At 28.8% G+C, this 16,824-nt stretch overlaps 1 protein-coding gene across 1 annotated transcript in view; it reads right to left on the reverse strand.

The window, feature by feature from the left end:
* LOC107437330 (collagen alpha chain CG42342) overlaps positions 1-16,824 on the reverse strand; it is a gene marked incomplete in the record, with an annotated part of 82,765 nt that overhangs the window by 43,862 nt on the left and 22,079 nt on the right. Inside the window, 5 exon segments of the mRNA XM_043050262.2 lie at positions 2,326-2,388; positions 7,039-7,074; positions 7,179-7,205; positions 8,592-8,627; positions 14,084-14,119. Coding sequence (XP_042906196.2) covers positions 2,326-2,388; positions 7,039-7,074; positions 7,179-7,205; positions 8,592-8,627; positions 14,084-14,119 — 198 coding nt within the window.

The raw sequence follows: 16,824 nt of genomic DNA on the forward strand, positions 1-16,824 counted from the left end.
TAAAAAGAAAAATGAAATCAGATGCTTTGTAAAACATGTATTTTTTGGTTGTGCCCAAAATAAAATGCTGACCGACGAAATACTGCGTAATTTGTATTTAAAAATGTTGTTCAAATGCTAGAAAAAAACTAGAGTTTAGACAGTTAAGAAAAACAAAAAAACACGGCCTATAACAAGGAGAGGGCACGACTTAGGAAATTCACTTGAGAATGGTATGGTATATTAGCAGTAAATATAATCACCCCTAAAAACAATAAAGTGCACTAGCCAATCAATTCCGAGAAAAAAAAAACAAATTTGAAAAGTTGAGCATATAGTTTGGCTATGTAAAGAACTCCCCTAGCCATTCGTCTGGAGTAGTGGCGTTCACTATGGTTACGAAGCTTAACTATTTCAAGTTGGGTCATAATTTAAGGCAGGTTTTAGCTCGTGTCGGAAAGAGAGAAAGGGAATCAGGGAAGAAAGAAGCTCTCCTCTTTGAACGGCAAATGAAAAATAACCCACGGTACGATTCGAACCTCAAGCTTTTGGTTGGGAGGTAGGTTCCATGCCACTGAACAACAATACCGTTATCAAAGGGAAGATTTAACTAGCACTTATATAAATGCGGCTTGAACTGTAAAATGCGTTTTTCTCGGATTCGTTGGTCTAGTGAGCTTTATTACTCTAAGAGTCTTATTACTCTTAAGGCATAATACTAATATACCAAGTTTCATTTCAAATAAATTTCCCACTTCTCCCTCCCTTTTCCCTCTTCATGTAAGCTGGTTCTATTTCATTTAATTATACCAAAGGTAAATTAAAAAATAAACACTTAAAAGCAGTTATTATAATATATGCAGGAAAAATGAAAGTCTTATAGGACTTAAGAAATCCTGCCTGAAATCTGTAAAATTTCTGTAAGTACATATAAAGTTTTAATGATGAAAACAAATTCGCATAAAACTTATGCTAAAACTTGTGAAATTAAAGTGCGATTTAAAAACCTTTGGAAAATCTTTAAATTACCATATTCTCAGATGCAGGAAAATATTAGTTTTTTATTTAAAGCTACACATTCTCTAAGAAACTTGTATTCGGAATGCATTTTTTTAAAGGTTCTGTATATAATTTTTTCTTGGGTCTACATAATTTTTTCTTGAGACAATCCGTTTTTTCGGTCTTTGCAAGATTCCTGAACAGTAATAAGGCTCATTTTAAAAGAAGCCCATAAATTAAAGTCTCATAATTATTCAAGTGTAAATCACAGTACTCTTTTAGCTGCTTAGTAAATTTTTTTGTTGTCTGTATGACGTGAAAAGATCTACAAGATAGTGCAGGTAAGGGCTTAAAACGAACATTGAACGCTGCATGACAATAAAATCTGTTTTCATACTTGATCACCAAAAGCCTTAAACACATAATATAAAAAATAAACATTTATTTTTGCAAAAAAACCTAATCAATTGTATACGTTTTTTATCTAAATGCATTTTTATCAGATAATTATTTTATTTACAAACATTTATCTTTACCGAAGCCTATAAATTTCAGGTAAAAATCCACACATTTTTATTAAGTCTTCTTTGATTTACAAATATAAACATTCATCTGTACAAAAAACCGATAAACTTCTGCATACATTTTTACTCAATCTTTTTTGATTTACAAAAATAAACAGACAGTTACCTTTATTATAAACCTAAAACTCTCTGTTAAAATTCCATACATTTGTATTCAATGTTTTTTATTTACAAAAAAAAAATTAAGAACATTTAATTTAATAATTTGATTTAAATCGTTTCATGGAGACTGTATGGAGTAGTTGTTAACGTTACATTATTTATAACCAGATGATACAATATTTATAACCAGATTATATATAATTTATTATTACTAGATGATACATTATTTATTACCAGATGATACATTATTTATTATTAAATGATAACCTCCAACGATCATTAGTAAAAACAACAATGAAAAATCTATCAATTTCAGTGAATTTTATTACAGAAGTTGTTCATTGCAAGAATAAAAACGTGAAGGAAAATTAAATAAAGAAAATAGAGAGTGTCCTGGAGGTGCAAAGAAAATAAAAATTTAATTAAAACTCGCACAAAGAAATTTTTTTTATTGTGAAAAAATTTATTTTGTTAAATTTAACATACGTTTTTGAAATGAGGATCATAAAATAAAAGATTAGTTTTCCCGTTGTGCGTTCGTGAAGCACATGCAGATAGAAAGTCTGTGTAGGTGAGGGGCGTGAGTGCAAAATGGTGAGTGTATTGATGTGAGTGCAAATGGTGCATGTGTGTTGGGGGGTAGAAAGAAAAGGGGCGGTACCTTCATTGCAGATGATACTTCATTTTCAAATGTTCCCTCGTTGAGAGATCGTTTTATGTAACCCTATAAAAGGTTATTTACACTCATTATATGAACATCGGGCATTCCTCTATTTCACAGCTTTAGATCTAGTAATGGGGCATTTTAAAAAATATATATTTCAACTCTATGCATAAAATGCGAAAGAGATAATTAGGGTTGTGAGAATCATTGAAGAATTGAATAGAATTTAAATCTCAAAAGTTTTTCGGTGCTCAGCAGTACAAAATCATCTCACTCTTTTCACTAGCATTTATGATAAAAACTAGGTTAGTATTAGGTGCAATTAAGGTTGGAGAAAAAAAATTGGTTTTTCGATGTTTAATTTAGGCTGTTTATATACTAACAGCGTAATAAAATTATATTACAAATTTCGATGATTCATTTAGGCTGTTTATCAACTAATAGGATAATAAAATAAAATTAAATATTTTGATGCTTAATTTAGACTGTTTATTAACTAATATGATGATAAAATTAGATTACAAATTTCGAAAATACAAATAGAAACTCTTTCTTTGCACAGAGAAGCAATTTTACCGGTAAAAAGAGTCAACCAATCAATGGGTTTACCTAAACTGCACTAATAGGAAACGCTGGCTAACAAAATTACGTAAGTAAATTATGCAAGGAAAAAAACTAACACGCTACAACGATTCAACTCAAAGCATGTTGAAATTGACATCAGTAAATATATAGCGGGTATTATTCTGAAACTGATAAAGATTTTTTCTGACAAAATGTTACAATTCTGCAGTCAGCATCTTCCAAGATGTTATTACATCTTTGTCTGTTCTTAGATTTCTAAAAAATATCTTTGCTTTTTGCATAAATTACATTGAGTGTATTTTTCAGTATTATACAAATAATTTTCATAGTTAAAACGTTAATAAAAGAAACCAGTATTAAATTACCACCTTACTACCGAATTTCAATATTTAATTAATAAAAAAAGAAAAACGTTAAAGTTTTGCAAGTTATCGTCGATGCTTCTCCTAATTTAATATAACGTCGCTTATATAAGGTATTGAATGAAATTCTATCACAAGAATTGTGTTAAGGACAAATAACATCAAGGAAACAAAAAAATTTTTATCTAAAATCCAAGATGGTCACGAACTGAAGCATGTACAATTGCCCCCCAAAAATTGGCTTTTTTTCCGTTTTGCTGCATTGAAACTCTTTTTACAGAGAAATAGTTTTGCAGGGGTAGTGAAATCAATGCGTTGACATTTATGATTTTAGAACGTTTATTTAGAATATAGAAAATGACCAAAGAAAAAGAAATTACATTTCAAAATTATGTAACTAAAAAGTATGTATCACGGGCTAGTTTGCAATGATTCAACCTAAAACATGGCGAAATTGATATTAGTTGAAAAATATTGGACAGTATTCCAAAACTTCCACGGATTATTTCTGACAAAATTGCATTAATAGAATTCCACAATCAGCATTTTTAAAAAGATTATTTGATATTATAATATTNTTTATTCAAATACAAAAATAATCGTGTATGTTGCTCTTTTTTACTTCACTTTTGGGGGATTTTGTGAACATAATTTAACATGTATGTAACAGAAATTTTCTCGAAGAAATTCTCCGATTTAACTTTTTGAAACCACTGATTTTGAACAAAAATATTTGCACACACATTTGTAAATTTTAAATGTAAATATCTATTCTGTGGTGGTTGCAGCAGACAAACCTCAAATTTGTCGCTGAACATTTTGTGTACTACTATGTAAGTTTTAATACCAACCTTAAAGTTTTATATCTTAACAATTAGATATCTGTTTCACATTATTGCTTAATACATGTGTACATATTAAAGTTATAGTAGCCCAAATTTTTTAATATGCAATTAAATATTTTGAAAAATCTACTTCTTATTTTAATTTGTAATTCAATACTTTTGTTTTGTACAACTTGGTAAAAATCTGACAATAATATTTAATGTTCCTTCAAACATAAAAGAGTTCTAAAGAAACTTTTTATGAAGTTGAGGCCCGCCATTTGATTTGTTTTTTTAATTGCGGCCCCCCGGCCTCATGTAAGTTGGAAACCCCTGATTTAGAATATAGAGAATGACCAAAGAAAAAGAAATTATATTTCAAAATTATGTGACTAAAAAGCATGTATCACGGGCTAGTTTGCAATGATTCAACCTAAAACATGGCGAAATTAACATTAGTTGAAAAATATTGGACAGTATTCCAAAACTTCCACGGGTTATTTCTGACAAAATTGCATTAATAGAATTCCACAATCAGCATTTTTAAAAAGATTATTTGGTATTATAATATTGCCTGCATTTATATTTTTTAAAAATATATTTTTTATGTGTTTTTTTTACGCCAAAGCAATCTTTAGCATTATAAAAATATGTTTTCGTATGTTTAAACAAAATTTTGAAAGAAAGTTTGACTTGGTCTTAAATTTTTCAGAAAAATGAGTGTAAGTTTTAAATCTTATCAATTCTTTTAAACAAAGCTGTTATTTTCTTTTTAAGAGTAATAAATTATATTCTATTTTCAAAAGTTCACAAACTACACAAAAAGAAAAAACAAAAGATAGTAGTTATCATATGCACGTATATTTGTGACTCTAGTGACGCTATCTATGTGTGAATGTAAGAACTAGAATAAATTAATAATTTTAAATTCAGCTTATATATAATATAAATGTATTTAATATAGATAATTTTAATATTATTATTATTAATATTATTCAATAAGAATTAAATATGTTTAAATAAATTGATAAAATTCGTAATAATTAAATAAATAAACCTATACTTAATAATAATTTGTATTATTATCAAATAAAAAACAAAATTGTATTTCCTGGGTATAGTCATATGAATTAATAAACTATTTAAGAGAGCATCAAACATTGAAAAAGCATAGGATTTATTATATATGGAAGCAATTGATTCCATATATTTAATTAGTATAAATTAAAGAGTACTTAGTACAGTATATTATTTAATATATTAAATGTATATTAATAAAGAATATTTTTAATTTACATAATTTTTGAATGAGTATAAAATAAAATAATATAAAAGTTAACATTATATAAAAATTAATATTAATTAGTTTTGTTATGAATTACTTTTTAAATTAAATAAACCAAATTAAAAAAAAAAACTTTTATTTACAAAATTTAAAATTATTTAATACTATTAGATAAGATTAATAAATTGATTATTAATCTTATACGCATTGAATTTTATCACTTGTTTGGTGTACTATCTCTATAAAACAGTTGAAATAATATTTTTGGGAATCTAGAATTTTTTTCTAGTATGTTAGTCAGTAAATGAATTATTATTATAACTCGTTTAATTGCAATTATTCCTCGGGAGATTATATTTATTTTGAAATAAAAGGTTGATATTGTCTTGAATATCAGTTGTCCAAAGTTTTATCACTTAAAGTAATGGCAATATTTGTTCAGTTTATTCGAACTCAAAGAAATCTAATGCTTCACTGTGTTTCCTAAACTTTTGATAAATTAGAGTTAAATGGAACAAAAATTTTCATTTTGAAATGAAGATTCTTCTTGAGGCGTAAGTTATACTAAAAAATGGATTAAAATGATTTCCTTTATCTCACTTTAAAAACGAAACAGTTTAGAATTATTTCGGAGGAAAATAATTGTATCAAGGTTTATAGCGTTCAAAAATTTTATACAATTTAATCGCTCTGAAATTGTATTATATGTTTAAATCGTAATCATACATAAACTGGGGGGAGGGATGTTTAATTGCCTTTATACAAGTACTTGATCTTACCTGATTCGAATGTAGGGACTTCAAATCTGAAATGAGTTTTGTTCGGAAAGCTGCAGATTTTTTTTTCAAAAGGATATTTTTAGCTTAGTCTCTTTTCTATCTGAATGCACAAATTAATAGTAAATGTAATGTAGATATAGACTTATCTGCTGCTTTGAAAATAATACTTGGAGCAAAAAAAAACATTTGATCTTAATGCATTACATCATAAACTGAAACGTAAGGCCGGAATAGCCTGGTTGGTAGGGTGTTGGACTCACGTTCGTGTGAACAGGAGTTCGAATCCAGTCAACCAAAGACTCCCCGTGTAGTAAATGGTGACTGGTGCACGTTAAATCGGTGGCTCTCAAAGTCCTCCATGTTCCAATTACAAATTATCCCTCTGGAGGTAATGAATTGCTGATTGATTGTTCTCTGGTTCAGGTCAAATTTAGTATCTGTAAATGAATGAATGGAAGTACGCATGCGTCCGTCCTAAAAACGGGTTGATGCATGAGTATGGTAGAAGCCGAATTTTTGTTCCTAGATGGCGCCACTGGAAAACAAGAATAATCGCACCTCTTGCCTTAATGGCCTATGACAACAGCAACTGAAACGTATTATCGCTTTCTTACGACCATTAGCAGTTAAGTTAGAGGTGCTAATTATTCACTGGAATAGATTCACTGCATAAAAACTTAAGATGGTAGAGAGAAATCAATTACAGCGGTCTGTTAAAAACTCCTATGAAACCGATTTTTTTTTTTTAATCCAGTGTAATTTTAAAAACATAAGTTTTATACATTATATTTAAAAGTGTATGTATCTGGTTTAAAAACTAGGTAAACAGAATGATTAAAAATACACCATAGGATAAATTATGCAAGAGATCTTACTTTTGTTGTCGTAAAAAAATCGCCTCCACTTTCACCCTGAAAATAAATAGAAAGATCACAGAAATGAATTGATTCTTCTCAGATCAAAGAGTTTTTTTAATACACTATCAATGTTATTATTATATATAGATATTATATACCTTCTCTCCTTTGTCTCCTTTTTCACCCTAAAAAAAAGAAAAAGAATTGAGTTATAAAGCATTGTTTGCTTAGTTCACTAAAGCTTTCAATTAAAAAATAAAGAACCTGTCCAATTTCAGTTATCAAATCAATTGATTGAAGTTGCAATTACACAAAAAGAATTATTTGAGTTATTGCTTTCTTAATTTGCAAAATTCTCCAAAATTGCATGCTTACAATAAAGTACATATACAATTTCAATTCTTAATTTTGTGTTATTAACTGCTTTCCTTACCAATTTTTTTGAAGAAAAAAATGCAAAAAATCAACATATTTTTTTTCTATTTCATTAATAAATACAAGGAACTGAAACAAAACATAAGTTGAAATTTTAATTTTTTTATGTGTCAAAAATATTTAATTTACCATCAGTGTACTATCACAAATTATCTCGGGCAAATGAAAAAAAGTTAAATATGAGTCTTTGTATAATTNCTAAAACAGAACATAAGTTCTAAGTTGAAATTTTAATTTTTTTATGTGTCAAAAATATTTAATTTACCATCAGTGTACTATCACAAATTATCTCGGGCAAATGAAAAAAAGTTAAATATGAGTCTTTGTTCAATTCTTCATAATCTGAAAAATCAGCTGCATTACTTTCACTTTCGCTCGCGAAGGCCAATTTTTTTACTCTTTTTTCTGTGTAAATCCATCAACCATTGTATATACAATTGCATAAAACACGTCTGCTGTCCCACAAATACAAAACTCCCAAACGAAAATTGACAAGCTTCCAATCACAACAGATTATTATTATTTTTTATTTTGCTTTCGTCCGAATAAAAACGTGATGAAACAAAACGTATTGACGAATTCTGTTGTGCCCGAGTTTACTCGGGATAATAAATATTTGCAATACATACATACCCGAGTTTACTCGGGATAATAAATATTTGCAATATATACATACCTGAGTTTTTTCGAGATAATAAATATTTGCAACACATACATACCCGAGTTTACTCGGGATAATAAATATTTGCAATACATACCCGAGTTTACTCGGCATAATAAATATTTGCAATATATACATACCTGAGTTTACTCGAGATAATAAATATTTGCAATACATACATACCCGAGTTTACTCCGGATAATAAATATTTGCAATATATACATACCCGAGTTAACTCGGGATTGGATTAAGCACTTTAAAAATCTGCATAAAACCAAAGAAAATGTTAACCTTATTCTGTAAGCAAATGAAAATGTGCTTTTGCTTTTACTTCTTCACTGCTTTTAGATTTAAAAAGAAATTGTAGTACAGTGAAACCTGCCAAGTTGACCACCCTTGTACAATTTTGAAAACTCAAATGAAAAATACTAGATACCATAATGGAAAAAAAAATTAAATATAAAAATATACTTACTGGATCACCTTTCGGACCATCGATACCAATAGCACCCTATAAAGAATTTCATCATTCTTTAAAAGAAAAATCAATAAAATATACAAACTAATATTTTTAGAAATCATTTCAGAATTTAGAAAATTCTAGTTTTTGAAAGAATAACCTTTCTAGCAACCCTTTTCTTTCCCTTGGAAATTCAGTTGTATTTTAATTTCTTCATTTTGCACTCCTAGGTTGACCCAATCTCACAGGTCTTTTACTACCTTATCTTGTACCCTATTGATTAAACCACCTTTTTCATTGCTTGTTTTCTTCTACACCTTTTTTTTCCTTCTCTAATTGAAGGTTCTTGATTATATAGTCGATATAATGACCCTCCTCGTCTGAGTAAAAAAAAAAGGGAGTTTTAATGCGAGGTCGTTATGTCGTGAGTGCGCAGAAATGTATAACTAAAAAAAAATACTCGACCAATTTTAACAAAATAATATTTTATCTTTACGAGAATTTTGTAACTAACAGTAAAATTGGCAACAATGCAACGTTTTTTTTCTTTATTATTATTATTTACGTAAAAGAAAACTTTTAAATAATATTTCATCGGTAAATGAAATCTAAATTCTCTTTTTTTAAAAACCCTGTAAAAAATGCAAGTGACTTTAATTGGTGACAATTGGAAAATTGGTTTAATTGGTAAAAAATGTACATAATTAACACAGATCGTTACTCATGAGTATATATAATAACTAAAAAAAATACTCGACCAATTTTAACAAAATAATAATTTATCTTTACGAGGATTTTGTAACTAACAGTAAAATTGGCAACAATGCAACGTTTTTTTCTTTATTATTATTATTTACGTAAAAGAAAACTTTTAAATAATATTTCATCGGTAAATGAAATCTAAATTCTCTTTGTTTAAAAACCCTGTAAAAAATGCAAGTGACCTTAATTGGTGACAGTTTGTAAATTGATTTAATTGGTAATAAATGTACATAATTGATATTTTTTAAACACAGATCGTTACTCATGAGTATATATAATAGCTAAAAAATATACTCGACCAATTTTAACAAAATAATATTTTATCTTTACGAGAATTTTGTAACTAACAGTAAAAGTGGCAACAATGCAACGTTTTTTTCTTTATTATTATTATTTACTTAAAAGAAACCTTTTAAATAATATTTCATCGGTAAATGAAATCTAAATTCTCTTTTTTTAAAAACCCTGTAAAAAATGCAAGTGACTTTAATTGGTGACAATTGGTAAATTGGTTCAATTGGTAAGAAATGTACATAATTGATATTTTTTAAACAGATCGTTACTCATGAGTATATATAATAGCTAAAAAAAATACTCGACCAATTTTAACAAAATAATATTTTATCTTTACGAGAATACTAACAGTAAAATTGGCAACAATGCAACGTTTTTTATCTTTATTATAATTATTTACGTAAAAGAAACCTTTTAAATAATATCTTATCGGTAAAAAAATGTATACCGGACAGGGGGCACTTAACACTAGAAAGACTGAAAAGCAAGACCAAAAGCAGTCAAAATGACTGCATTGTGGGATTTGTTTGATTAATTTTTAATATTTTTTATATTATTTACAGTCATACAACAAGTTATTAGTAAATATTAACAATAAAAAATTTACTTCACTGGGAAAAAAAAATTTTATGCATTATTTGTACATTTTTTTGCAAATGAAAAAAAGCAGCTAAAAAGCAGTCAAAATGACCACCTTAGGAAATCTAGTGTTAACTAGACCTTGTACATATTTCGGACATTTACCAAAGCGACCATGTGATTGTCAACATTCACCGGTGGAAGTCAACAACCACTTATTTCTGTCATTTACAGTAACCTATGCACTTTATTTCAGTTGAATCTATATGGTTGTATATTAAGAAATGAAATTTATTATTTCTCTCAATTTATCGATATCGAGATTTTACTAATGATTTTTTTAAATGCTGAACTAAATGTATTTATCTCTCATTTAAAGTATCTCAATGTTGTACTCAAGAAAGATTAATTGATTGATATTTTGAATAATGATATAAATACTCATCAGTGTATTAACTTGTTGAGTCAATTTGTTTTCAAAATTATATTGAGAAGCTAACCAGTTTAAATTGCTTACGTTTCACTTGCATTGATTATACTTTTGTCAAAGCTAACAAATTTTAAGTTACATCTAGAATACTTATGACATTACTGATTATTATCCAATTCTATGTATTCTACACAGTGGTGAAGACATTACAACGAACGAAACTACAAATACAATGCCAATAAATTATAATAAATTTTATGATTATTTGTCCAATTACAAGTTTAACTGGAATTTTCAGGATTCGCTTAAACAATATCAGAATTTTCTTTTTAAATTTAATAATATAAATATGCTTTCAAATACTCAAATTGAACAAATGACCTAAAAAAAACCTGGGTAACTAAAATATTTCTTTTTTTAATTCGTGAAAGCGAAAAACAGATTTTAAAAAATAAGAAAATATCCTTGGGACATTATTTATAAAACAGCATGTAATGACGCGATCAGTGAATTGAAGAATGACATTAAATCAGCAAACTAGAATACGTTGAAGACAACTTCGTGAACTGCAATTCAAATCATCAAAAATGGAATCTAGTAAATATTATTTATGATAAAAATAAATATTCTGTTTTGACTGAAACTATAAGCGACTTCGGTTTCTTGGGTCAATTTAATGAAACATTCGTAAGACTGATTACTAGCAATTTCTAAATTTATAATTTGTTAAATTTAACCTCTTTTGTTTTCCTTAAATTAAATAATTTTGATGAACTGGACACAATAAATTCATTTTCTAATAATAGCTTCTATGATTATAACTGTGTTAATATAAAATTAAATTCACTCTTAATAATGTCAATTTTATTACTAATTTCAAAACCATTTCAAATAATACATTTCCAAATTCTTTAAAAGGAGCAACAATAACACCTATTTTCAAATCAGGTGACAGTCAAATTATAGACCTATTTCAAGATTGAGTCTTCCCAAAAATCACAGAAAAAGATTTTCTCTACATAATAAATTCGTTTTCTAATAATAGTTCCTATGATTATGATCATTTTAATATAAGATTAAATTCACTATGTCAATTTTATTACTAATTTCCCAACCACTTCAATTAATATATTTCCAAATTCTTTAAAACAGCAACTCACATTTTCAAATATGATGGCAATCAAATTATAGACCTATTTCAACATTAAGTCTTCTAAAAAATCTTTGAAAAAGCTCTAACTAATAAAACGTACAATTATTTAAAACATAAGAAATTTTTCTCTGAGAATCAGTGCAGATTTATTGGAGATAGATGTACAGAAAAAAACACTTTTTAAATTTTCAAGACTTATTTATGGTAGTATTTACACAAGAAAACTGTAGCTATTTTCCTTGACACATCTAAAACATTTGATAAGGTTAATCAAAGTTATCTAATAAATAAAAAAGAACATGTTGGTTTCGGAGTATTTAATGGTTTATGCCACATTTAGAGGACAAATTCGAAATAAATTTAGTAATTACATTTTTTCAAATCGTGGTGTTCCGCAAGGATATATTTTAGGATTTTTATTATTTATTATATTTATTAATGGCTTTTGCGAACTCAAAATACAGGGTAAAATTATAACCTATGCTGATGATTTTGTTTTATTATATTCAAGTTCCGATTTTAACGAAATCAATTTTCAAATTGAATCAGTAGAAATTGCAAAATGGTTCATGAACTCTTTTTAAATTTAAACAAAACAAAATTTATTTCTCAGTTTAACAAATTATGAGATTTATTTCATTAAATTCATTTCAACCTTTTGAAGCAACAAAAGTAACAATGTCACATGTTAGAACCAGTCAAAAATATTAGGTTTGTATATTGACTCCAATGTGAATGAATTAGTAAAAAAACTACGCTTTGTTTTAATAAAGTTTTACCATCTCTGAAATATAATGCACAAGGATTTTGAGATTATACTATTCTTGGTTTTATTCATTAATAAATTATGGCACAATATTCTAGGGTTATGATTTCAAAACAAAAGCATCAAAGCACTTTTATTTTAGAAACGCTAATTTACTTACTCTACTACTATGCATGTTTCCGTTTTTTAAGTTTTATTTTTCTTTGTACTAACACAAAACTATCTTCAATTTTAAACAGAATATATCTAATAGAAGTCCGAATAAAATTTATGAAATTCTTCGTTTTATCAGAGAAATGTTTGGCAAATTTTTTTTCACTTAACTTTGAAACTATTTAACGTGTTGCCTGTTTCATTGCAGTCTCAAAATCATATCTATACTTTTAAAATTACTTAGTATGAATTTATAATCGACAGTATTGTTGTTCAATTATGATCGTAACAAAAATATTGCAGATATAAATTTAATAATAAATTTTATTTTCAAAAATGTTCATTTCAGCACAGAAAGTACTTCAAGGCTTAAAAAAGTAAAAAGTGAAGTCAAAATTTAAAGATTAATTTCTAAATTTAAAAAATGTGTATGTAAATAAATAAAAAATTTCTGTCTCTTGGTATTAAACATATTTTATTTTTTAGATATTGGCAATTAATTATTTCTCTATTATTTACAGATATAAATGAAGCAAAAAATATTTAATAAAGAATATATTCCTCAGATAGAATTTAAAAAAAAGTTCAAAGTAGCGTAAATTTAAATTGTTATCAAATTTAAAACTACATTAAAGTTGACACATGGAGTGACTGTTATTATGGGGACCCTTAAGAATAATTCTTCATCATTTTTCAGTTAAATTGCGGAATTTTTTTTTTACTGTATTAACATTCTAGTTTCAATTTTTAAAAAAGTAAAAAGTGGTGTCAAAACTTAAAGAGTAATTTCTAAATTAATAAAGTTAAAATTACAAAATGTAATAACGCTAAGTTAATAAAAGATTTTCTATAAAAATAAATATATTCTTTAATCATTGTATGCATATATATATATATATTATAAATAGGTTGTGTGTGCATTATGCATATAAATATTTCATGATTCTTAATTTTCACTATGTTTCTTCTTTTTTATGTTTACTTTTCAAAATTTATTGCATATTTCTATTTTTAATAACACAGACAGGACATATCCTCTTGGAGATGAATATTTGTTTATTTGAATTTTTCTCTGAACTCATATTCAATTAAGTCTGTTTGTTAAAGGAAATTATAAAAAATTTTAAATAGTAAAAACAATAAGAGAAACAATTGTGTGGTTATTTTAGAAAGTAGAATAAGTCCAATTTTTTTACCGAGAAGTTTAAACGTTAGCGTTTGAATGAATTGGGCAACGGTTAATCAATTTAGGCGTCTGTATGATAAGCTTTGAAATGCAATAATGATTATTAAAAACAAATAAAATGTTAGCTTCAAATTCCACTTTAAAAAATAATGGCTCAATAGCCAATCTATCTAAGATTACTCACCGGAAATCCTGGTTTTCCTGGAGGGCCTACTGGTCCCTGTAAAATAACAACACATTTTATGTCACATCTTATAACAAAATGTAATAGAACATCCTAAAATAAAATGTTAAAATACCTTTAGATAAGTTAGATTTAAATAAACTACTGAAAGAAAATATTTATCTTGCTTACTTAAAGAAAGAAGGTGGCAAAAAAGATTTATAAAATATTGATCTAGATTTGGAAAGGAAAAACTACATTTCTCGTGTTTTAAAAATTAAACTATGGAAGATTTATTTAGATAGCTGCCTGGCAGCATCTTTCTTTCTATGATATATTTCAAAATTATAGCAACATTTATACTTTGATATTCAATTCTAAAATCAATATGTATTTTTTGTGTTATTGGCTACGAGTATAATTTAATCACACAGGTTGTTGCAAATTCGAAAGAGTGGTCCAAATTTCGACAAATTAAAAGGAGTGATAAAAGACATCAAGAGGTAAAAGGTTACCATAGATACTCATACTTACGTTGAGAAGTTAGAAATCACGGTTGTTGTTGTTAATTTACGTCGCACTAGAGCTGCACAATGGGCTATTGGCGACGGTCTGGGAAACATCCCTGATGATGAGCTTCTCACGAATCCTCACAATTTTGATCCTCTGCGGAGGGGATGGCACCCCCGCTTCGGTAGCCCGACGACCTGCGCGCGAAGTCGAGCACTTTACGGTAGCACAGTTTAACGAGGACCAATACCGCACACCCTCGGTCCCTACGCAGACTGATCCAAGTGGTCACCCACCCGCACACTGACCGTAGCCAGTGATGCTTGACTTCGGTGATCTGCTGGGAACCGTGTCTTAACGATCAGTCCACTGCGGGACGTTAGAAATCACGGAGAAAGAAAGCTAGAGTAGACGAAAGGTCAGTTAAGATTTGTTCTACCTAAACTAAGCGGTTAATCTCTTCTAATCTCTTCGCAAGAAACCGCGTAAAGTGTGAGTAGGTGTGCTGCAAAGTGTGAGCCATTTGCAGTGCAGTCAGGCATATTCTTCATACTTGAGGACACACCGAAAGATTTCTTACAGCGAATTTTTTTTTAAATATCTTATAACCAGCATTGAAGAGCCAACCAAATTCTGAGTTTACGACCATCAATGTCCACCTCCGTAACCTTGTGATTTTGCTCCTAATTCTGAAGACAAGGGAACTCATGGATCAAGCATTGGGACAAACTAGCCTTCGTGAAAGGCTTTTTAATGGAACTAACCCACGTTAGCGTTACATGATGAGGAAAACTACGAAAAACTCCCATGATTAGCTTGGCGGCTAGGGGTTTTTAACCTCTGAGGATATTTTACATCAGAACAGTTGCCAGTACAAGCCAGAAGTAAAGTTTGAATTGACCAGCCATTGCTGGCATCGAACCTAGGGTCACCTCATTAAGAGGCGAGTCCTCTATCCCCTGTGTACTTGATTTTATAATTTTTTTATAACCGTCGTTGAATAGCTGACCCAATTTTTGAGGCACATGACTACTAGTGTTCAACTCCGTAGCCTTGTAATTTTGAACCAATCCAGAATACGAGGAAACTCCGGGATCAGTACCACCAGAAGTTTGATTTCTTATGGGAACACGGAGGACTTTGAGACTAGACAGATTTAATTTGCATCAGTCACCATTTTACTACACGGGGAGTCTTCGGCCGGCGGGGATCGAACCCACGACCTCTTGTACATGGGCCCAGTACCTTACCAACCAGGCTATCCCGCCCACTATTTATCACTTATGTGTTCTTGATGGCCGCTACTTCGACAACCAAGAACACACCTTGGTTCATAGAGCGCACCTGGGAAGCTTTTTTTTTTCGTTATTCGTCCGCGAGCGCCATTTCAAACATCTTTTTAATAATTCATCTTTTTATAGTTAGTGAGTAGTAAGGTTCGGTCGATCAATAAACTTAAAACAGTACACCCGACTGACGATACTTATCAAAATTTGATGCTTGTTTTCATTTTGGACCTTTAGTTTATACTTTTTGTAGGAGCTTCTTCAAAGTTATCGTCGTTAAACTTTGAAGAACTATATCTTCAAAGTTATTATTGAACACTAATTAAGAAAGTAGCACATGTTTTTTTTCCAAGTCAGTTTTAATGCTTGTTTTTTTTTACACTCATTGACGTATGAGACTCTAATGCATAAGGATTAGCTTATATTTTTATTAGTTTTTATGCATACGCTGCTAGCATGGATTTTATGCAAAATGGGTGGTGGGTGAAATACTGTCGAGTGTTCGTTTGGTTGCTTTTTCTGTGCAAAGCGTGAAGGTAGCGGGTTCTCATCCCGCCGTTACAATGGATAAATCTTCGTGCTGTAATTCTCTGTATTGTGCTATCTGTCCTTCTATTTGATAAAGGTTTATAAGCCTAAATTGAGCACACAAACCTTCAAATATATGTAAATCCAATAAACAATTCTTTTCCCCCTTTTCGTTCTTGGTAGAAAACCAGTGGTTGAGAATACGTCAATTACGTGGTTGCTCTATACCGAGCGAGGTCAGGAATGATAGTTATTTTTTAGCAACAGAGAACTTAATTATGTTTTCTCGCTGCCAACTTCACACTCAAGCTACATAATCATTATACATTTTGACAGCTGATATAGCAAGGGTAATTTACAATAAAACTTGATTGATTCTACGAAATAGCTTTCGGTTGGTTCCCTTTCAAATATGGATTTGTTGTTGTTAATTTACGT

This window comes from Parasteatoda tepidariorum, chromosome 4, assembly GCF_043381705.1.
Source record: "Parasteatoda tepidariorum isolate YZ-2023 chromosome 4, CAS_Ptep_4.0, whole genome shotgun sequence".
NCBI classification, from domain to species: domain Eukaryota; kingdom Metazoa; phylum Arthropoda; class Arachnida; order Araneae; family Theridiidae; genus Parasteatoda; species Parasteatoda tepidariorum.